Source organism: Pinus tabuliformis, chromosome 9 (assembly GCF_031772625.1).
Source record: "Pinus tabuliformis cultivar Carrire ecotype Pingquan chromosome 9, CPIR1, whole genome shotgun sequence".
Classification (NCBI taxonomy): Eukaryota; Viridiplantae; Streptophyta; class Pinopsida; order Pinales; family Pinaceae; genus Pinus; species Pinus tabuliformis.
The window spans coordinates 1,709,343,664-1,709,367,509 of NC_142307.1; the positions used below are offsets into that span (position 1 = coordinate 1,709,343,664).

At 39.1% G+C, this 23,846-nt stretch overlaps 1 protein-coding gene across 3 annotated transcripts in view; it reads right to left on the reverse strand.

The window, feature by feature from the left end:
• The window catches only part of LOC149155519 (transducin family protein / WD-40 repeat family protein), a 440,469-nt gene that overhangs the window by 253,714 nt on the left and 162,909 nt on the right, over positions 1-23,846 (reverse strand). For all 3 annotated transcript variants that reach the window (XM_089445676.1, XM_089445674.1, XM_089445675.1), the window contains 2 exons: positions 6,984-7,045; positions 1,985-2,073 (listed from right to left, as the gene is read on the reverse strand). In XM_089445676.1, the coding sequence (XP_089301802.1) occupies positions 1,985-2,073; positions 6,984-7,045 (151 nt within the window). The remainder of the gene's footprint in view (positions 1-1,984; positions 2,074-6,983; positions 7,046-23,846) is intronic.

Genomic DNA, 23,846 nt, shown 5'->3' on the forward strand with positions numbered 1-23,846 from the left:
GCTTAACACCCGATTGGTCCATGATCTCTATTTAAAGAGCATGGAGGGTCATTTGTAGGTTAACCCATTCATGAGAGAAGCTTAAGTAAATTTTCATTCTATTATTAATAAATTGCCTGAAGTGGCCGCATTGGCTCAGGCCGTGGACTGTTTCCCTCTTTGAGGGTTTTAACCACGTCAAAAGTATTGGTGTATTGATCTGTGATCTGTTTGTGAGCGATGTCCTTTGGTGTTTTGTCTGAGGAACTTACCCTGTAAATTCCTACATGTTCCTTAGCCTAGATCAGGCCCTAACCCTATTCACTCAGATATCTAGCTCCTCAATATTTCGGTCCTCTTGTTGATCCTTGATTCAACCTCCTCAGAACAACAAATATTGCCTTCTCTCAAGGATACTCAACCTCAATGAGTAGAACTCAACCCTCCTAGGGCACTCCTTGCACAAGAGAGGTCATATCCCTCTTGTAAACAATTTGTAAGACCTCACCTTAGGTGTCCTTTATTTATCCTTTTCTCTTGGGTCACTTAAGAAACCCCTAGACTTCGGGTTTTTGTTTCTCAACCCTTAGAATAACTAATTATTTTCTTTTGATCCTAAACCTACATCCTTGGGTCCAAAACCCCACTTTTGGGTAAATTACCCAAACAAACCACTTTTGGTGGGTATCCTTCTCGGAAATACCTTCCGACCTACCCAAAATTCTAACAAGGAACCCATGCCACAAACCTCCAAGAACAATCGATCGAATTCAAATGGCAAGGGAAGAACTACAAGTTATATGGTTTTGGAAGCTAAGATCTTCCACTAAAATAACTCACAAATCTCATGTTTCAACCATGAACAATTCTCCCAAACATTCACAAACAAATCTAGAATCAAGATGAAACTCCACAAGGGAAGACAAATTCATCTGGGATTGCATTGAGAGCATAGTGTTATTTAAAGGGGAAGGCAATGTCACATACATAAGTGTAAGTAATAAAGAATAATAAATAAATAAAACTAGAAATCCAAAACAAATAATAATAAAATGAATATTCTATACGTCACATGTTAATTAAAAGGCGTGACTTTTAATGAGAAGGCGCCCGCATAGGAGCATTTATATGAGTCCCAACATTGTAATTCATCATCTTATTCATCCATTCTTGTTATATATCAAATATTTGTTAATTCTTTGTTCAATTATTGAACAAAGTTAAACATGAACATTTTCCATGAGAGATATCTTCATATTTCATGAGGAATATACATGTTTCAGTCCTCAAGGGACTACTCATAGAAAAAGTTAAACTTGAACATATCTATTCCCTTAATCCAATTTCTTTCTCATGTGATGTTATTGTCAATTGGTGTTATGCTTGGTGGCTTCAACTCTTATTTCGCTTTGTTGATCACAACAGTATTGTATTGCTAACAATATATAGTTGTTAGCAACAGAGAATGTTGTAAATGATAGTTATTTGTCTTTTTTCTTTCCAACTTTTCTAATATTCTCTAATAAAATAAGAATCATGACGCCCACTTATATTGTTTTGGTGCAAAGCCAGTGATAAGGAATGATAGATGAAATGACCAAGGGTTCATTTAGAGAAGCTCTGAAAAGTGTGTAGCCAAAGGCCAGGATTAGAAAGGCTCCTATACCACTGTAATTAACCAGGCTAGTTCATGAACTGAATATCAAAAATAAATAGGAAAAAATAAATAAATCCATATAAAGATGAAAATATATATTATTAATTGAATAATATGAGTCATGTTTTAGAAGATCATTTGTGATAGTATAAATATCCTTGCCTGTTCACCATAGAAAAAAGAGATGTGAATAAAATAATTAAAGATAAGAAAATTATATTAATGTCCGACAAGTGACCACAAAAGTAGGTCAATGCGACTGAAGAGCACAACCAGTATGAGTAGAATGTTTGAATGCAAGTGCAACCAGTACGAATAAATAGTAGAGGCATGCATAAAGTATAGTACTTTATCCCATTTGTACTCTGTTGAATTCCAAGAATAAGCAACTCCAGTATCACCTTCATGAATGACTTTCGTTTGCCCATTCTTTGTTCCTGAAACCAAAGCAAGTAGTCTAATCAAATAGCAGTAAATTAGACCACCATGGAAGTAATCTCATTGATCAAAAATAAATATAAAAAAAAAAAAGTGAACCTAAGACAAATATTTCAAGCAAAGCCATGCCACATGAGACAGATAACAAGTCTTTTCATCATTTGTTCTAATTAATAGCCATTAAGGTTTGTGATAAAATAATCACTCAAATTCTGGTAGGCAAAACATTAGCCAGCAAGCAACAGGCTGATAGCTCCTTAAAGGCTGTCTGTGGTATCTAAAGATTTTTACATGGATAATACTACATTTGTGTACCATGAGTAACCACCATCACTTAAACATTGGTCTTAAGCCTTAATTGCTTTAAGGATCTTAAGCCTTCATTGTTTTGTCAAGCACTTGAAAATCTAAATCACTTCATTTTATATACTACTAAAACTAAAACAGTCAACCTCATGATGGATACTAAAACCTTTCTCTGCCACTAGTAATTGCCATCACTCCAACCTAGCTTGATTTGTTAAGAACTGAAGACTCCATTGCTTGATCAAATTGCTGTGAAACTGAATTTTTCAAAGAATATATAATATTACAAAATAGTATCATTCAACAGATCAAGATCACGTGTGAATGTCCCTACTCTACCTATTTCTAACTGTACACAAAATATTTTCCAAAGGAAAATAGACTCTTTATGGCTTAATATTTGGTAAATGGCTTCAATTTTATACTGATTTACCTTGGGAAAAAACATAAAATGTAATTTGTTACCAAATGTCCTGCACACAGATATTCTGATAGTCCCATTGACTGTCTTCAGGCCATGTGAAATATATGTACACAAAAAAAGTTGTTAGTTAAACCTACCCAATGTTCCCCGAGCACGGAGTGAAGTGGGACTGGCTCTTCACATTATGTATCTTTAGATAATATAATGCATATATATTTATAAAAAGGGTGAAGAAAGCAAAGTTAGTTGCAGAAAATCTGAAAACATAGCTCTGAGTCCTAGTCATAGACATACTATATTAAGAAGTTCAAAATAGAAAGTATATTACAGCATCAAACATTTGACACAAGTCTGAATACTTTTTAACCAGCAATTACACATTTAGAAGTTACAAACTTAAAACACAGACAGCATAAGTGGACTAGCAAATGAAGTTGAACAAGATAATTGATAAAACCTATAACAATAATAAAAAGGTTAAAAATAATAACACCAAGAGCAAGACAGAATAGTGCACAATAGGCAATACGATTCAATATGGAAGATGCAATAAATGTACCATTTGTTGGACATTGGGTTCAGCACTCCCCGTGTGTTTCATGACATGGACTAACCGACTCTCGTGGATCCTAACTCTGGCAATTGTAGCAGAGACTAATGCCTGCAGGTTTTGGTCTAATGGCAACGTGATTCCAACAAGTCGTATTAGAGTGACGGGTCTCGAGTTCGAAACTCACCCACCTCACACTGGGAGGAAGATTGTTGGACATTGGTTTCAGCGTTCCCGGTGTGTTTCATGACATGGACTAACCACCTTTCATGGATCCTAACTCTGACAACTGTAGCGGAGACAAATGCCTGCAAGTTTTGGTCTAACAACAATTGTGATTCCAACACCATTCATACATAACAGGCTTAACTCCCGAAATGTACATGAGTGTAACTAAATCTGATTACCTTTTACATGACATAAACCTAAGCTACATTTTTGCTTTGACTTTTACTATTGACTTACACTTACTTATGCCATAGAGTTACAGCAATCATTATATCTTTAACAACCCATTAACCCCCCCCCCAAACTCTTAATGACTAGCTAGTTAACTGTTATATCAATCTTGTCATTGAATTGCACAATCATGTCCTTCAATAATGGCTTGATCGATATAGCAACCAAATTCTTCATCAACCAAGGGGTTGTTTCGAGCTGCTGAACTCCTCTGTATTCAAAGATTCTTCCTGAAGTGGATTTTTCACAATTTGTTGATCCAACACACTGAATCAGTGTAACCTGTCAAGCTTAAGTCATCAATCTAACAGATTTCCAGACAATGTTCTTTTGCAATGGAGAATTAACAGCCACTCCTCAAAGACTTTTCCGCATTTTCATTCTCCTTTTCCTCTATTTGTAATGACCTCATTGCCATGAAGGTCTTTCTTTCAGTTCCTCATCTTGTTGCCCATCCTTGTGTTCTTCCTCTTCTCCATATTGTTGTTCTAATCCTTCCTCTTCTACCTGCTGCTCTTCCTGTTGTTGTGCTGATCATCGTCTTCTTCTTCCGATTGTTGCCTGTCCTCTTCTTCCTCTTCCCATTGTTGTTCCTTGGGTCCTTATGGTCCTTCTTGTTATTGCTCTTCTTGCTGCTATAGTGGTCCTTTCTTTGGTTTCCACTAGGCCTTTCTCCCTCCTCCTGTAGGTTATAACTTATAACTGGCTTCCTCACTACAACTTCCAAATATACTAGAGAAATCTTTGTTCCAAAACTTTCATTGTTAGTGTCTTCAATTACCTCAATCTCTTCTGCTACACTTGTGAAGATTTTATGATTTATAAGCTTTTGAAAATTCGTTACAGATAAGAAATACATTTTTTGCTGTTGAAATCGTCTTTACATCCAACTGCACTAAAGTGTTGAACCTCAAGATTTTCACCTGACCATAACTATTCAAGAGTTTTTTCTCTTCAACCAATTTTATCAGAGCCCCATTCAATACATGAATAATGGTGCTGATGGCATCATGCTGAAGGTATTGGACAATCATTCTACTCTCAAAATCCAGAACATGAAACAAAATAGATCGACCAAAATATAGATAAAACGTTCAAATTTGTTATTCTATATATATATCATTATCCAATTTTAAGGTCACGGCCAAACCAGACACCAAATTGGTGTATGAGACCCCCCTTGTTTGTGGGACAAAGGACCCACCTCCCTGCAACGATTTGACTGCTAAGTCTAAGAAGGCATACATATTCTACCCCCCTTTGGTTTTGAGCCTGTGACCTCTTAGGAAGAAACACATGCTCTTAACCATTAGGCCCATTCAAGTTGTATATATCCTCCACTATATATATATATATATAGATGTTTTGAAAACCAGAACAGGTAACCGGACCGGTCCACCTAATGAACTGGGTTTCGAACTTTGCCCCGCTTTCTGTCAAAGGTAAAGACATGGATTTTGTGGAGCTATGAGCTACACGTAGCTCCTATTGTCGGAATGAATTAGCCCTACAAGATATTCACTCCAAGCTGGATGTGTAGAAACTAGGTTGTTGGCACTAGAGAACCCTCTAGCAAGGGGCAATTTTCATGATTATTTTGTTACGCCTGAAGTGAAGTGTCATCTCCTTAGACCAGAGGATCAGCAGGCTGGAAAATCTAGGTCGCCCTCCCTTGCAGTCGACTCAGGAAGGTGACAGCAGTCCCCCCGGTACCAGTGTCAACAATGCTTCTCCCTCAGCAATTACAACTCTTCTCTTTGCAAACTCAAGCTCCCTTGTTGATAATTATGCCCAGCAGTACAAAATGTGAGAGTTTTGAGCGATGTTTAGTCTATCAAGTTTTTGTATTCTCAAGTTAGGCCTTTTATTCAAACCCTATATGGCTCAGAACAATGGCAAGATTTCACTAGCCTGATCAACTTAAACTTTGAAGTGTAAAAAATTTCACCTTTGTTTGTTCAAAAGGCTTCAAAGCTTCTCTAACACCCATGTATACAATGACAGAAGGAAAAATTGTCCATGAACTCAGAAGTATTTTGTAATCTCTCTGCAAGCTCTGACCACAGTGTTTTATTAATACAGATACATTCCAATCTTTGTTAATAAATAATAAAAATAAATAAATGAAAATAATAGACAGAGTGAAAGATCATAATAAATAAATAAAGGAAATTATTTTATTTATAAAAATAAAAGAGGTAAAGTAACTAAAGATAAATTTATGGAAAAAGATAAATTAAGAAAAACTTAAGATAAAAATAAAAATGCATGATGACAAATGTATTGTGTGCATAATTAGTCACTGGCAGAGGGAGTTGATTGAGGACTTGTGGGTGGTCAACTACAGAAGGACATGGCCAAGTTGGACCTATGGTTGGGTGTGATAGAATAACTCCTACTTGTGAAAAATATTTGATATCTAAATTATGTTATGTGAAATGTAACGAAGTAGACCAAGCATAGAAGTCTATGTATGGTTAAGATGGTGGCACATCAAGCTATCGGGTGGCTGCAAGGGGCTGTTGGCTGCCGGCTGAGGACCATCTCAGAGAAAAATTTCTCCTATGGGTGTCACCCATGGGTGGCGGGTAACACTACCAATTGGCTTCTTACTTTTAAATAAAACGAGGAGATTTTCCATCATTATACCCTATCCATCAGAAGATCAATCCTGTTTGCACTCTTCAATGATGATAAGTCATGCTTTTTGCTTTAAATCGCAGAACAGTACTAAATTTGTGAGGATGTGTCTGGCCATATCAAGTAATGAAGTTAGCACTATCACCAATGCTTTATGCCAAGCATAGTTCACTACATCCATTTGTCTGAGAAAAACAAACTACAGAAGGAAAACAATCACTTAATCACAAGGAACTGTCATTAACAATGAAGGCATGAAAATGTTTTTGATGTTCCTTCCCAGCTTCAACATTATGCTACTGATACACTAGCAATGGAAGTGTCAAGTTCATTTATATGCATTAACATAATTCATATCTAAACACAAATCTATTACAGAATTAGCACTCTATTCAAAAAAAAAACACTTTCAAAAGAAGTTAGAAACCACTAAGCACATATCACAGTTAGGACAATTGCTGACATATTAAATAAGAGCATATAAGCCAAATGAAAAATAGATTCAAATTTGGGAAAGTTCAAGTCAGAACCAGGCTGCTGGAGAGCCTCCAACCCAGGCAACTCAGATACTTTTATGCCTCCCACCGTTTTCCTGCAACACAAATTAGAGAGATTATATTCTACTGGTAAATACTAAATAAATACAAAAGCTTGTAAACGCTTTATTTTTTTAACAATTCAACCAAAGCTCAGCACACAAAGAGTTGGAAGACAAAGCAAATAAATGTGTCTATCATAACATTTCGATGTCTTCAGACAGAAATCAGCTCTTCGACTCTGGTCATTATAAATATGACATGTTTGAATACACCAAAAAACACAAAAAAAGGGATGTACTTATAAAATGGCGATCCCCACTTTTCTCTATTTTCCACAATATGCCCTTCGAAAGGAATGGAACTAAAAGAGCTTATGCTAGTAACTGTCCTTGCCTATCTATCTAAAGGTAATACAACCACAAAAGTTACCAACCTCCTAAAAGTATTGTTTTAATTTGAAAGGGGAAATATTAATGGTCTGTAAAGATAGAAAGGAGACTTCTAACATATGGTTCATGGCCATCATACACATAAAGAATAGAATTACTGCTTCCCTTTACACATTGCCACATGCATCAGTATTCTCTTCCAAATACTGTTAAACTATCCATTACAGATTACTATTCAAGTATTCATTACAGATCTCTCTTGATACCTCACACCTGCACCTGTAGTGGTAAAGCCCTAATGTCCCCCAAGTTCTCACTAGTTGTGAAAGTCCTAAGCACAAAAGTGAAACAATAAAGGCAACTCTAGGCAAGCGACCACTGTCACCTCAGCCTTTCCCAGTTTAGATTGCAAATGTTCCTAGCCAAGGGGAGGCTTCCCTAAGGTCAACTAAGTTTAAGTATTATACAATGAAGTGGGAGCAAAAGAGACATTAGTGTTATTATTTTTATCCCAATCAAGCATAATGTCCTAGGGCTTAAAGGTGACTTTCAGTGTTTTTCTTTAGGGCACAAGAACCAAGGTTAAGGTATAACTTCTGAGAGCTTTTATGGATCAAATGCAATCTGATTTCTCACAATAATTTTCTGCAGTAACTTCCAAATTGCAAAACAAAGCCAAAAAAAATGTAAAATAAAGATGAATTCTGGTTATTTTTGTTGGTTATGAAGGGAAGAAAACCAGTTCCTTGCTATGGTTGAGCAATGAAATCAAGATGCACCTTATGGGGGAAACTCTTTTAATGATCTAAAGGGCAATTAGCGCTATCAAAACAACATCCTACAAGTCCTAAATCTAGCAATGATATTATTACAAGTATAGGAAGGGAGGAACCTTCAAGAATCATAACGCCTCCAAGACAACTAGGGAGAGTTCTTGCTTGAAAGAGAGTGAATGCCGCTTTTGTTCACAAGGAATGATAGGGAAAAGATTCAAATACTTACCTTTCCAACGCAGAGACATCACTCCTCTATGGTGCCCAAGTAGCCTTTGACAACTCTAAAAAATAGAAAGTGAGAATTAAATGCACATTTATTCTCATCCCTAGATCTAAATGAATCTTAGTCATTAGATCATAGGGTAACCCAAAAGGTCATTTAGAGAATAAAAGGAGAAGAGAAGAGGAAAAGATCAATTCATTCTTTCATGAGCATTTGGCAGAAAGATAAGAGAGAGCAAGGAGAGAATTTCTGAGCAGTGAAGAAGTAAAGGAGAGCAGCAAAAAGACATTTCAGCAAATCTGGGCAGCAACATTTATTGGCATGCATCCCAAGGAAAAACCATACAGCAGGAGAAAGGCACAGAAATCGAGGAAGAGGGACAGCAAGTTCTGGGCACATTTTTCGAGGCTAGCCGTACAGCATTTAATGTTGTTTTATAGCTGTAAAAATTTATGTTTTGGCTGTTTGCTGATTTGCACAATTTTCGAGGTGTAGTTCAAGCACGGAAATCGAGATAAGTTGTAATTTGTGGTTGCTGGAATTTTTACTATGAATTTTTACTATGTAAAATCATTTTCAAAAATAAAGAAGAGCTCTCAAACTGATTTTCCCCAAGAGTTGTAGGGGGTTTTTCCAAAGTCACATTGACCAAAAATCACTGTGTTATTTTCTGTATGTGGCTGTCATAATTTTGCTGTGTTTTATTTATGCAATTTCAGCAGTTGTAAAATCTCTAAATTTGTGTTTTCAAAAAAATATTATCATTTCGGGATTTTAGAATTTTTATCATGCTTGGATTTAAAACTAAATACATGGAGTGATAAGGAAAACTGATAACCAGAGTGGAGGTTGAAATTTCTTCATGGTATCAGAGCTTGGTTGGCTGAAAAGTGCAGTTTGGGACAGCAAAGTGAAAATTACAGCAAGCTGATTTTTACACAGAAAACAGAAACCTTTACCACAGATTTGAAAATTTCAATTTAGTAGGACAGTGAAACATGTCTTTGGGTTTGAGAGTTGAAGACAAGTTGGATGGACAGAACAACTACAGTGCATGGAAGGAGAGAATCCATAGCATCTTTGAGAAAGCAGAAGTCTGGGGCATTATGTTAAATACCACACAGAACCCAGTAGTAGTACCTGCTGACCCTGTACAGTTGGCAGAGTTTAACAAAAAGAATGCTAAGGCAAAAGACTTATGTCATTCCTCATGTGAGAGGAAAGACTTATGCACATGAGATGTGGACAGCCTTGACCAGTCTTTACTAGAGCTCAAATGAAAACAGAAAAATGGTCCTAAAGGAGAAACTGAAGGCCATTAAAATGGCTAAGACTGACAGTGCTACAACATACCTCACAAAGATCACTTTAATGAGAGATGAGTTGGCAGCCATAGGTGAGATCATTGCACCCACTGAGTTGGTGAGAATTGCTTTGAATGGTCTTCCCAAGACTTGGGAGAATTTTGTGGATGGCATTGTTGCACGGGAAAACCTTCCCGATTGGGAGAGGTTGTGGGATGATTGCATTCAGAATGAGATCAGAAAGAACCATCTTGGGGCAGTCAAACAGGTGGAGGAGGATGACAATGTGGCATTGTTAGCAAGAGGCAAGAAGGGCAGAGAAAAGAAGCAAGCTTCCAATAGTGGAGGCAAAAGCAAAGGTAAAGGCACGTAGCAGAACAAGGAGAAGGACTATTCCAAAGTCAAATGTTGGAATTGTCAAAAGTTGGGACACTATGCTGTTGTGTGTCCGAAGAAGAAGAACAAGAAAGGGAAAGACAGACCCATGGCAGCTTCTGCAGAGATAGAGAGCTTCTATAGAGATTTGATCGGGAGTTTGGGTTCGTAGGTTGTGAGGCCACTAGTGCAGGATCACCTGCCATACAGGTTCAGAGGGAGTGTGCACTCCCCGCTACTAGTAGAGCATCTTCTAGCATTTGGTATGTTGACAGTGGCGCTTCCTGCCACACGACAGGAATCAGAGAGTACTTCTCAGAGCTTTCAGAGGGTGATACGGATATGGAGGTAGTACTTGGTGATGACAGCATTGTTAGAGCAATCGGTGTGGGGGCATTGACATTTGATAAGGGACCCAAACCTCACTTGAAAGTGTCAAATGTTCTATATGTGCCTGGAATGAAGAAGAACCTAATATCCGTCTCCACACTTGAGGATAGAGGGTATGATGTGTTGTTCAGGAGATGGCAGGTGCTTATATATATCCTAGATGAACTCCATCTTCTTCAGCTAAAGAGATTGGTGTGCGCCATGCCAAGGTGTACAAGTTCTCATTCCAGCCCCTGATGGCATTGAGTAGCAGCGCCCGAGACAGGACCGACAGCAGATCTAGCAGTTTAGAGTTGTGTGAGATTTGGCACCGCAGGATGGGGCACATATATCATGGGGCCTTGTGTACATTGCGGGAGATCACCACTGGTGTGCCAGATTTCAGTACTGATCACCTTGATGTATGCGGAGGATGTGCTATGGGGAAGTTTGCCAAATCCCCTTTTCCCAGCAGTGACAGCAGAGCGATTAGGATCCTTGACTTGATACATAACAATGTGAGTGGTCGGATGTCTCATGTATCATTGAGTGGCTATGAGTACTATGTTTTATTCATTGATGACCACTCCAAGAAGACCTAGATTTATTTCTTGAAGACCAAGAGTGAGGTCTTCAAGCGGTTTCAAGAGTTCAAAGCTCTTGTGGAGACCTAGACAAGTAGGAAGATCAAGGTCCTCAGGTCGGACAATGGAGGGGAGTATACCCTTGGCGAGTTTATTGATTTTTGGCTGAGGCAGGCATTAGGAGGGAGTTCACAGTTCCTTGCTACCCCTAGCAGAATGGGGTTGCAGAGAGGAAGAACAGATCCATTGCAGGGGCTGCCAAATCCATGCTTCGTGATCAAGGCTAACCTTTATTTTTGTGGGCAGAGGCTTGCAACACTGCTGTGTACTTGCAGAACAGGAGTCCACATCGTGCCTTGGGGAATGTGACTCTGGAGGAGGCTTTTTCTAGGAAGAAGCCTGATGTTGGGCACTTTCATATCCTTGGGTGCCTTACATATTCCTATGTCCCCAAGGAGAACAGGACCAAGCTAGAGCCCACTGCAGACAAGGTCATCTTTGTGGGTTATAGCGAGACCTCGAAAGCTTATCGGATTTATATTCCTACACAAAGGAAAGTGGTTGTCAGGCAGGATGTGAAGTTCGAGGAGGAGAGAGCTTTCAGGAGGTCATGGGAGTTAGAGTATCCAGAGTCACCAGACCCTCAAGAGCAACTGAGTCAGTCACAAGGATCCAGTGGTCAGGGATCAGGAGGTACGTCGATTACAGTGTCAGGGCCATCAGTGAGCAATAGCTCTCAGAGTCAGGTGGGTGGTTCTTCGAGCAGCATGCAGGGCAGTGCGTAGAGCAGTTCATAAGGTAGTCCACTAAAGGACAATTCACACAATACTTCAGCATCTACAGGCACAAGTTCAGGCATGAGGTCAGTTGACAGGCCTTTAAGAGTTCAGGCTTCTGAGATGATGAGGATTCTTTCACTCTGGTGGGAGAAGTATGCTCAAGGAAGAGGAAGCCCAAGTGGCTTCAAGATACGTTGCGCAAGGCCACATCAGTTGCTGGTCCAAAGAGACATGTTACAAAGAGTAAACCACCTGAGTGGTTCTGTAGTTACATGGCATTGGTAACAAGCATTGTCGACTCCGAGCCTTCTAGTTATGAGGAGGTACCCAGCCAGCAAGTCTAGAGAGAGGCCATGATGGAGGAGTATTCTTCTATTATGAAGAACGAGGTTTGGGAGGTAGTGTTGAGGCCTGAAGTTAAATCAGTTATTACTTCCATATGGCTCTACTAGATAAAGCATGTCCCCGATAGCAGCATCGAGAAGTTCAAGGCTCGATTTGTGGCGAGAGGGTTCTCACAGGTAGAGGGAGTTGACTATGAGGAGACCTTCACTCCCGTAGCTCGGTATACATCTATTCACTCCATTATATCGATTATAGCAGAGATGGGTTGGAAGATCCACCAGATGGATGTGGAGACCGCATTTCTCAATGGCTTCATTCAGGAGGAGGTTTATATTGAGCAGCCGCAGGGCTTTGGGGTGCATGAGAAGGAGTCCCACGTATGCAGATTGAAAAATGCACTCTGTGGCCTGAAGCAAGCTCCTAGAGCTTGGTACTCGAGGATTGATACATACTTGCAACAATTGGGTTTCACAAAGACGCTGATCCGAACCTATACTTCATTGTGGTGAGTGAGGAGCCTCTCATTCTGGTGTTGTATGTTGATGACTTGATCATCATTGGTGCAGAGAGACTCATTGAGGGCTGCAAGAGAGATCTTGCTTCAGAGTTTGAGATGAAGGATATCGGCTTGATACATTATTTTCTGGGATTGGAGGTGTGGCAGGAGGAGGGGCATTTCTTCCTGGGACAAGGGAAGTACATTGTGGATATTCTTAGCAGATTTCACATGGAGGACTGCAAACCCATGTCTACACCTATGATCACTAACTAGAAGAAGCTTCACGCTTCTGATTCCGAGTTGGTGGATCCTACTCTATACAAACAGTTGATTGATTGTTTGATGTATTTAGTCAACACTTGACCAGATATATGTTTTGCAGTTAACACTATGAGTCAGTTCATGTGTGAGCCCAGGAGAGTGCACTGGGTAGCTGCAAAACACATTCTTCGTTACTTGCAGGGGACTGTGGATTTTGGTCTGGATTATAGACAGGGTGATGGAGTGAGACTGGCAGGGTACACGGATTCAGATTGGGCGGGTTGTGCTTCAAATAGGAAGAGTACTTCCGAGTGTTGTTTTGGGTTGGGTTCGGCAGTTGTGTCGTGGATCAGCCGAAAACAACAGTCAGTTGCATTAAGCTCAGCTGAGGCAGAGTATATCGTTGTTAGTTTGGCTAGTTGAGATGCCATATGGTTTCGCAAGATGTTGTTTGGTCTATTTGGTCAGGCATTGAGACCTTCAGTAATTTACTGTGATAATCAGAGTTGCATAAAACTCACGGAGAATCCAATTTTTCATGATAGGTCAAAGCATATTGAGATCAAGTATCACTTCATTAGAGACTATGTCCAAAAGGGAGTTGTCAAGCTTGAGTACATTTCTACAAATGAGCAGGTAGCGGACATTTTCACCAAAGCCTTACCACGGGGCAAGCATGTATACTTCAGAGACAAGATGGGAGTGGTGAGGAACACTTTCCTTGGTAAGAGGGAGTGTTAAAATTTGGGTACCAGAGGACAAGTGGTTCCCTAAGGCTTTGATCTTTGGCCTAGGGAAAAGTGTCCAAATTTATTTTTTCTCCTAGAGTGACTTTATAAGTGGTAAAGTCAATTTAATTTAAAAGTGACTTTATAAGTGGTAAAATTACAATATAATTTAAAAGTGACTTTATAAGTGGTAAAGTTACAATATACTTTAAAGGTGATTTTATTCAAATGAATGAAGAATTAGAAAGTGAAAAAGTGACTATGGAAATAAAAGGCTAAGTGGGTCTTTATTTAAGTGAGTGAGTTAAAAAATAGAAAGTGAGAATTAAATGCACATTTATTCTCATCCCTAGATCTAAATGAATCTCAACCATTAGATCTTAGGGTAACCCAAAAGGTCATTTAGAGAATAAAAGGGAGGAGAAGTGGAAAAGATCAATTCATTCTTTCATGAGCATTTGAGAAAGAGAAGAGAGAGCAAGGAGAGAATTTTTGAGCAATGAGGAAGTGAAGGAGGGCAGCAAGAAGACATTTCAGCAAATTTGGGCAGCAGCATTTATTGGCACGCATCCCAAGGAAAAACCATACAGCAGGAGAAAGGCACAGAAATCAAGGAAGAGGGACAGCAAGTTCTGGGCACATTTTTCAAGGTTGGTCGTACAGCATTTAATGTTGTTTTATTGCTGTAAAAATTTATGTTTTGGTTGTTTGCTGATTGGCATGATTTTCGAGGTGGAGTTCAAGCACGGAAATCGAGATAAGTTGTAATTTGTGGTTGCTGAAATTTTTACTGTGTATTTCAGTTTCTCTGTAAAAGCATTTTCAGAAATAAAGAAGAGCTCTCAAACTGGTTTTCCCCAAGAGTTGTAGGGGGTTTTTCCAGGGTCACATTGACCAAAAATCACTGTGTTATTTTCTATGTGTGGCTGTCATAATTTTGCTGTGTTTTATTTCTGCAATTTCAGCAGTTGTGAAATCTCTAAATTTGTGTTTTCAGAAAAATATTATCATTTCTAGATTTTAGAATTTTATCATGCTTGGATTTAAAGCTAAATGCATTTGAAATTTCTTCAATTTCCCACAATTTTGTTGATTTTTGTATAGCACCAAGACGTATTCCCACATGCCAAGAGGCCTCCTAAGTCAGCCTAAAAAATTTATGAAAATAAAAACTAAAATTTAATTTTTTATTGGGCTTCATGTAAGTTCACAATGGACAAGTCGGCAAAGCTCATGCAGGGACATGTCCCTTGGGGTAAATGCACCCATTCGATTTGTATATATACACAATGTGACATCTTCATTATGATCACTCACTTGACATCTCTCTCCTATAGAAGACACACATGGGAGCAGATAGAGGACGACTGAAGTTTGGACTTGGTTTTTGGCACAAAATTCTAGACAATTTAAAATTATAAACCTCGCTGAATAAGAATTTCTCCTAGAAGAAGACTTGTTGGGTTTTCTCCCATATTTGGGTTTTGTTACCTCTCAAACTAGCAAGAGTTCCTATAGACCAACTACTAGGTCAAGTGGCAACATTGGAGCAATAGCCCATTGTCGCCTTAGTTAAAGCTCCTTGCTCTTTATGGATTTTCCCCGATGGGAGGAGTCTCGGTTTTAGGGAAATCACCAAAAGAAATGTATCAATAGTCTAAGGGTAGTGATTTCAAAAACTATTCAAAGGAGAGTCTCTGATAATAGGGATTGCTTGCTTTGGAAGTAAGATGGATGGTTCTCCAAGATGGCATAGAAGGAAACTTAGACCTAGGCTTGAGGGGTATGTCTTGATATGAAGTGCCTTAAGCCAAAGAATCCTAGAAGAATAGGGTTTCTAAACAATCCTTGTGAAATTGGAGTGACATGGTTGCGAGACCACAAAGAAACCCTAGTGGACCCAAACAAGGTCAAGGGTGTGGGATAAGACTTGAAATAGATGGACTTGACCAAGTGAGGGAGGAGAAAAGGATCAAAGAGGTAAGAATTGACTTGAAATTAGGATGCAATGATCCTTAATGAAACCACTAAACAAAGGAAACCTCGTGAAGAAATGATCTTCAAGCTAGGGCTTGAGATACTTGAAATTCCATTGTTGGAATAGCTTCAAAATTGGAGGACCTCTCAAGGACACATTAGCGCATTTCTTAACAAAGTCTCATGAATTTTAGATGGCTAAAATTAATTTCATGTGATGCCCTAGGAGACCTACTAAGGTTACGGTTTAGAAAAGGAAGAGGAGGTGAAAGAGATCTTCGTTTTGATGATCACCTAGGACTAGACCAATTCCTAGCCTATTGGGAGAATGGAGTCAATGTAATCCAATTTTTAGATGTGTCTTATACCCAATCAAGGAGTCTCCTAGCAGCTTCGCATGGCCCTAAGCACAACAACTAGGTCAGTAGGAAAGTTTATACTTCTTTTATTGTTGCAATTGAGTAAATGAGCTTACAAAACATGGAACCAAGTGGAAACTTCATAGTGGCATGCCCTTCCATAATGGGCTTTGGAACATACAAGTGTCTCCAAGTTCAAGAAGAAGGTTAACCAAGGACCCTATTAGGTGGTTTCAGCCTCCAAGGGAGTGACATGTCCATGGTACATCCATCAAATGGCAAGTGGTATGTGAAATAATGATGGAATGGAGTGGGGTATTAGGGAAAGGATCCAAGCCACATGCCATAGTACAAGGGTAGCTAAAATAAGAGAATCCCACACTTGGCTATATGAATGTAGGGGGGAGAAATCGTGGAACACAACTTACCCTGGCCATTGTTTTTCCACCCTACTTCATATGCCTTTTGCCTTTTAAAGATTTTCTTTTGCAATTGGTCAGGGCTCCAGGGGATGAGGGCATGATATGTAAGATATGGCGGTGAATACCCCCTTAAGGTGAGGCAGTTCATCGCCCACTAGGGTTGGGACAATCATGGATTTCTTAATGATGTAAGGGGCCAATATAAGGGGCCCTAGGAACCAGGGTGATCGCCATGATGATAGGGTAGAGCTCATGTTTGACTTTTGCCCACGTGCTAAATTTGTATGTCTCGACCATCTTTTGCTTTTTATGGTACATTTCCTATTGAGAGTGGCCAAATAATATGTTTTCTTTTCTTTTAGCTACATCAACCTCTAGGGCATCGTTCCAAACCCGACCCAAGATGTGGACAAGAGGGGAAGGCTAACTCCCTGTGGACCCAATGGACAAATGTGGACCAAGATGTGAAATATAGTGACTTGGGTTATAATGCTTGAAGGGGAGTGATGTATATGGTGTCGGGAAGTGGGACCACGCAACCAAAATCGGGGTTTCCCATGTAGTGCCACCCCTAAAGCTAGTAGCCAATAAAGAAGATCCCATGGCACTAGGTTACAAGGTTAAACATCAAATTGGACAAAGGAGAAAAGAGTACAAACCAAGCACACTCTTTCTACCAAATCCCCCCACTAATCCATGCCCAAAAGTGTCCACGATAAGTAAACAAAAATACTCAATTACATAATGAAAAGATTTAACTACAGAGTTGGAAGGCCCACCTTCAAACATAGGTTCATGATAGATGGGCGAGCGAGAATATGGTTGGCTCAGGTGGTGGAGATAGTGGCACATCGAGCTATCTAGTGGTTGCAAGGGGCTACTGGCTACTGGCTGATGACTATCTAGGAGAAAAAATTTCTCCTATGGACACTACCCACAAGTTGTGTGTAACATCTAGCTCCAACTGGGACATGATCTCTCAGAAGGGTGCACAAACTTACTCGAACGGGAGGTCATGAGAACACAAGCAATCTCTTGGGACCGCAAACCAGTTACCTGCACATATCAAAGTCCAAGCACATGGGGCAGCGTGTTTTTGCGGCATCTCATGATCGCCCACGCTTATATCTAAGTTGCACTGAAACGGATATTGGAATGGATATGGATACGGGGTTTGAAACAGATTTGGCAAATTTTCAAAAATTTGGGATACGATACGGCAAGGAAACAACATATATATATTATCATTCATCTTTTAGTCTTTAGAATCTAGATTCTATATTTAAAAATGCATAACCATCATCATGAATTCAACATAAACAAATCATCATCATCAATTCAGTATAAACATTGTCATCATCATCATCAATGATTATTATAACATTCAACTTGGCACCTTTGATTAAAATGTCAATATCCACTCACAGTGTAAAGGAATATGAGATTCAGAGTCAAATCATACTTCATGAAATTATATATTTTTCTAATGAATTCGACAGCACTAATACAGAGGCCACAGTGAATTTGACTTTGTAAATAGTATGTTGCACAATATCTTGGGCTAGACTCTAAAGGAGTCATGACATAGAATTATTGTTTAGTATCACCGAATATAATGTAAATTTAATCATTGTAAATAAAAGGGTCTACACATTATAAATTGGACTATATTCCAGTAGCTACAACAGGAGATGCTCTGAAATTCATAGAAAGAAGTAAGTTGGATTTATTTATTCACAACCTAAATATCATATGACCAAGAACCAAGATGCCACAATTTAAGCAATTAAGTATTGTGAAGTATGATACTAGTAAAGAAATGTTGAGAAATTTAACCCGATGCAAAGAAACTGCTTCCACTAGCCAACTTTGTGTGTAACAACTTTCCTTCTCGATTTCATAGATACCTTACGATTTTATCATTCCAAATTCCAGGTTTCCATCCTTTAGATCTCGCATTGTTGAAAACCTGTTGGCAAATACCTATATCATGTCATGAATCCTTTTTCAAGATAAATGTTCACTTTCAAATGAGCTATAATTAGTGGAAATAAGGTCTGCAAAGAATCCAACTGCATTTACATGCTATGGACAAACAACCCTGGAATTGATTCTTGCCATAAAGTGCCTAGAACTATGGAAACTTGGAAAATTGGAAACTCGGAAACGTATCCATATTTTCTAGAAACGTATCCAAATTTTTTGGAAACATATCCAAATTTTCTGGAAACAGATCAAATTTTCTTGAAACTCCTTTCAAAAAGTGAAACGTGGAGGAAATGTTTCCATGTTGTTTCCAAGTCGTTTCATAAGTGTTTTGCTATCCGAAACGTCGAACAATGTTTCAAGGAGTTGGGGGCAATGTTTACAGTAAGCCATAAACAAGAAATAAAATTTTATTCTAAATGCAATTTGGTCTAAACGCAGTTGTTCTAGCATGACAATATCAAATGATGTTAGTTCTAACGAGACAAATTAATATGCAATGCATCCTACTATAATATGCATACGATATTATGCAAGTGTTAAGTGTAATCATAGATCCAATGCAACCAACATGTTAATTGATCAATATTAGAACACATGTTTCTATGATTATTTACGCAACGGATCCAAAAAACAAAAATGGGAAGAATAATATGAGGGATTATGAGGGCAAGATGTGGGAAAATAAGAGACCCATATGTCATAGAAAGGAACCTTGGAAGAAGGGAAAGACACCAACTGAGAGGATTGAATTTGTTCTTCTAACCAGAAGATGGAAATGTCAATGATCAAGTACATGAACCTTTGATGAAGAACTATCTCAGGCCTATCATCCTCAGGGTAAGAAGGAGTGAATGACTCAAACACATTTAGGATGATATTATCTTGGTGATTGGGAAAACAAGAGGGGGAACCATCATTGTATCTAGGGAAAAACCATGATTCTCCATTTTTCATAGGGGAAACCAGCTCTTCATCAAAACTAGGGGAATGAACCTCATCACAAACATCTATTTCTGGGCTAGGAACACAACAAGGGGAGGACTGCTCAAACATGAAGAAAAACCCTTTATCAGTGGCATGGCTAAAGGAAGCATCTTCCTTAATCCCTTTCACACAAGGGCCATTTGTTATTTTTTAGGTATGTTCTATGCTGAGAACAATTTACTTCAATTTTTCACATTAACTCAATATCAATTCCAGATTAGCAATCACATTTACCATGATAGTAAAATGCAAATAGAGCATAAACATAAATCGCATAAGACAAGCCAAGCCAAGAGGACACAAGATGTGGTGCTAGGCAGGGACAAACCCTAATGTGGGGAAACCCTTGATCAATTCTTTGTATGTTCTTCAATAGTTTAGCACAGAGAGAGATAGTACATATACATCAGAAGTCAACACTTTGACTTGTCAAAATAAGAGCAAAGATCTTCTCTAAGAAGATGATACATGAGGTAGCAGATTTGAACTCAGGTGATTCCATCACCATACTGTACCTATCATTGTGTTGCACCATGATGCACCCATCATTATTGTGTTGCACCATCACACCATGTCCATCATCACTGTGTTGCACCATCACACCATGTCCATCATCACTGTGTTGCACCATCACACCAAGTCATAATGATCCGCACAGATCTGCTTCTAAACAATAGTGACTAGGGCATTAATTTTGTCGGCGTATAAGAGTCTCTTGATTGTGTATAACAGTCACCCTTTGAACAGCAATTAGGGCTCTTTAGAACAACAGTTTAGGCCTTCACATGCTGTTGGTTAAGGCCTCTTCTTCTGCGGCTTAGATCACCCTTTTAGGACAGCAGCTAGGGTAGCATAGGACAACAACTAGGGCTGGATATGATGACGTCTAGATTTCCTTGTCTGGACTGCGTATAGGGGTCCTTTTTGGGCTTCATATAGAAGCTCCCTTTTACTGCGTTTAGGGCTTGAACTCTCTTCTAAGACAGCGTTGAGACTTCCTCCATTAACTGTGTTTATTAGGGCAGCGTTAGAAGCTAGGTCATCTTCTTTTAGGGCTGCGTAGATCCTTCTTTCCCATGGCAGCATTCAGATCTAGGGCAGCGTATTCTCTTAGTGACTCCTCCTTCCACCAAAACCCAAAGACAAGTGGAGAGGAAGAGATCACAAGAAGAGTGTGTGACTAAATGACTAGCAAGCCACCTCTTTTTATACTAAAACATTGAGCACAAGTGGGGGCAATTTGGTTGTTGGCCAACCTTGACGAATTGTCCCATAACACAAATAAATTCATATATCCATGAATACATGCCGCAATCAGATGATATTTAGATCAATCCTACACCTCTCGACGAGAGAAATCCAAGAAAAATATCAGTTGCCATAAATAAGATGACCCACATGGAGTTTGGCCCTAGTTGTCAATTTTAACACTATTGAAATTATCCAAAATGGTGGAAAGCTCATCTTTGACTGAATTATTGTCATCTTGGAACATAAAGAAGAGGCCCTTACAATCATTAGGAATGTCTTCATAAGGACCAACATTGTCAATCAGAAGGGGTGGAGCATTCTCTTCCCCCTTGGGCTCATTCATGTGGAAGAATGTAACTACGTTCGATCCTCATAAATTGTATTTGAGTCCCAATGAAATGTATTTATCAAAAGAATGAAAAGAAAATTATTATTATTAATATGACTTATGAAAGCATGGGTTCATGCTTGGATCATCATGTTTTAGGTCGGAGTCCCCATTTAGGACTTCTAGGATTTATTCTGAATCATTAGAGTCATTGTCCATTTAAAGAGACCCTTCTTGGGCTTTTGAATCATGTAAAAAGATTTATTATTGAGTCAAATAAGCTATTTGTCACCTCCACACAAAGTCGGACTCAAGGAGATCAAGTCGGCCTCAAACTGGGTAATTCAACCTCACTAGAAGCCTATATATACAAGCAATTCGAATTCATTTGAAGACATTTCACTCACAAGTTCGATCTCCAAGAGAAGAAAGCATAAAGAATGTGAAATTCCAAGAAGAGAAGAAGAAGTGTTGAAAGGATCAAGATTGAAGTTTTTGGGTCATCTCTCTCTCACATGTGTGGATTTTCTAGTCTTCTACTGGAGGGTCGAAGTGCAACTGTTGGGTTGAAGTTATTGTTGGGCTAACTATTGGGTCGAATTTGTTGTTGGGCTAACCATTGCTTCGAAGTTGTTGCTAGGATAATTGTTGGGCCGAAGTTGTTGATGGATCCAAGCTTTGATGTTGCTACAAGTTGTTGTTGCTAGGTCGAAGTTATTGTTGAAAGGGTTATCATCTACAGAAGGAGAAAAGGTTAATTTGGTGTGGAGGAAGTCTGTGTCTAAGTCAAGGGTCTTGGGTTATCTCGAAAAGTTATTAAGGAAGAGTTGTTGATTGGGTTTTCCCCTAGATAAGGGTTTTCCCCTAGATAAGGGTTTTTCCCTAGTTATCCGTCTACATCTGGTGTTTGTGATCTTTGTGCTATTGTTTTGGTAATCGCTGGATGAACTAAAGATAAAAGAGGAACATAAGAATATCACAAGTAATTATCAACAGAAAGAAAATATTTCTACCTTTCTGATTTTCTAATGATTCCTATGGATTTGAGATACTATGGGGCCCTCATATTTATAACCATACCCAATTCCGCAATCAGCAGCTGAAAAGTCATTGATAGATTCTTCATCCATTTGATGATCATGATCTTCCTCAGAACCATCCCATTGTTCACTACATATTAGACATTGACGTAGTTGCAAATCTTTCTCTTCATTGTTAAGCAAGGAGGACTCTTCCTCTTTTTCTTTTGAAGAACATCACTCAAAGTATTTACCACATGGTTTTGGTAACTCATTTCTAGAAGGAGGGCATTTGTAGGTTCCCTACCATACTCACATCTCATATTATAGAGGCTCTCTAGTTCCTCGTATAAGTGGGAGAAAATATCCTTGGGGCTACAAACTGCCATAAGTTGCTTGCAAGGCTCATCAAATTCCATCATCCTTTCTTGCAACACCTAGAGACTCTCAGGATCAAGTTCCCCATCTTCATCCTCAGAGGAGATGTTTCCAGGGTCATCATTGTTAATTTCCAAATTTGCGATCGACAACTCCTCCACATCCTCCTCACTTTCTTGGTCATCTTGGTCATCCAAATCCTCATCGAGTAATGAGCCATATTTTTCTTTGATCTTGTGACATAAGGAATTGAATGCACCAGTATAGTAGGCAATCTCATAGAAGAGATATTTCATAGGGCTTTCTTCATACTCTTGTCGTATGTTGTGGAGGTTTAACCTGCTCTTGTTATAAAAATTGAGTATGAAGTCTTCGTTCTCATGCTCTATCAGATGGTCACAAAGCTCAGCCCACAAATCCAATCTTTCCCATAAGCTTTGGACATCTTCGGGGCTAATGTCATAGATACTTTCCTTCTCACAATCAGCCATTTTTCATGATTTTGCATATAAAACCAAAATGGAGTCGCTAGGGTGAATCTAAGTGCCTTGATAGATGCTTGCTTCACCCTACAAGCATTAATCTTTAAAGCTCAATGAAGAACTAGGGCTTTTTTCTTCCAATGGAGTCGCCAGGAATGATATGTCTATATAGTCATATTGGGGAACAAGAAACACATCTCGCCTCCCCGATAATGGCGCCAAAAATGTTATCGCTCAAACTAGCAGGGATTCCTATAGAGCAACTACTAGGTCAAGTGGCAACAATGGAGCAATAGCCCATTGTCACCTCAGCTAAAGCTCCCTTCTCTTTACGGACTTTCACCAATGGAGGAGTCCCGGTATTAGGGAAATCACTAGAAGAAATGTATCAATAGTGTAAGGGTAGTGATTTCAAAGCCTATTCAAAGGAGAGTCTCTAATGATAGGGATTGCTTGCTTTGGAAGCAAGATGGATGGCTCTCCAAGAAGGGCTAGAAGGAAACTTAGACCTAGGCTTGAGGGGTATGTCTTGATATGAAGTGCCCTAAGCCAAAGAATCCTAAAAGAATAAGGTTTCTAAGCAATCCTTGTGAAATTGGAGTGACAAGGTTGCGGGACCACAAAGAAGCCCCAGTGGACCTATTACTACTCAAACTAGCAGGGGTGCTAGGTGGGAATCCAAGGGACAATTGTTAGGTCAAGGGCAACAATGGAGCAATAGCCCACTGTCACCTCAACTAAAGCTCCCTACTCTTTATAGACTTTCACTGATGGGAGGAGACCCAGTGTGAAAAGGATCACAAAGATGAATAGATCAAAGATAGGATGAAGGGTGATCCTAGAAGCCTATTCACAAGAGAGGCTCAAGACTGTGGCTTACTTGTCTTGGAAGACAAGATGGAAGGCTCCCTAGGAAGGGCTTGGGGAGAATTTCAAGGCTTAGGTTTTGAGTATGTGTCTTGTAAAGGAGATCCCTAAGCCCTAGAATTCTTGTGGAAACTTGGGTTCCAGGTGATCTTAGAAGAATTAACCT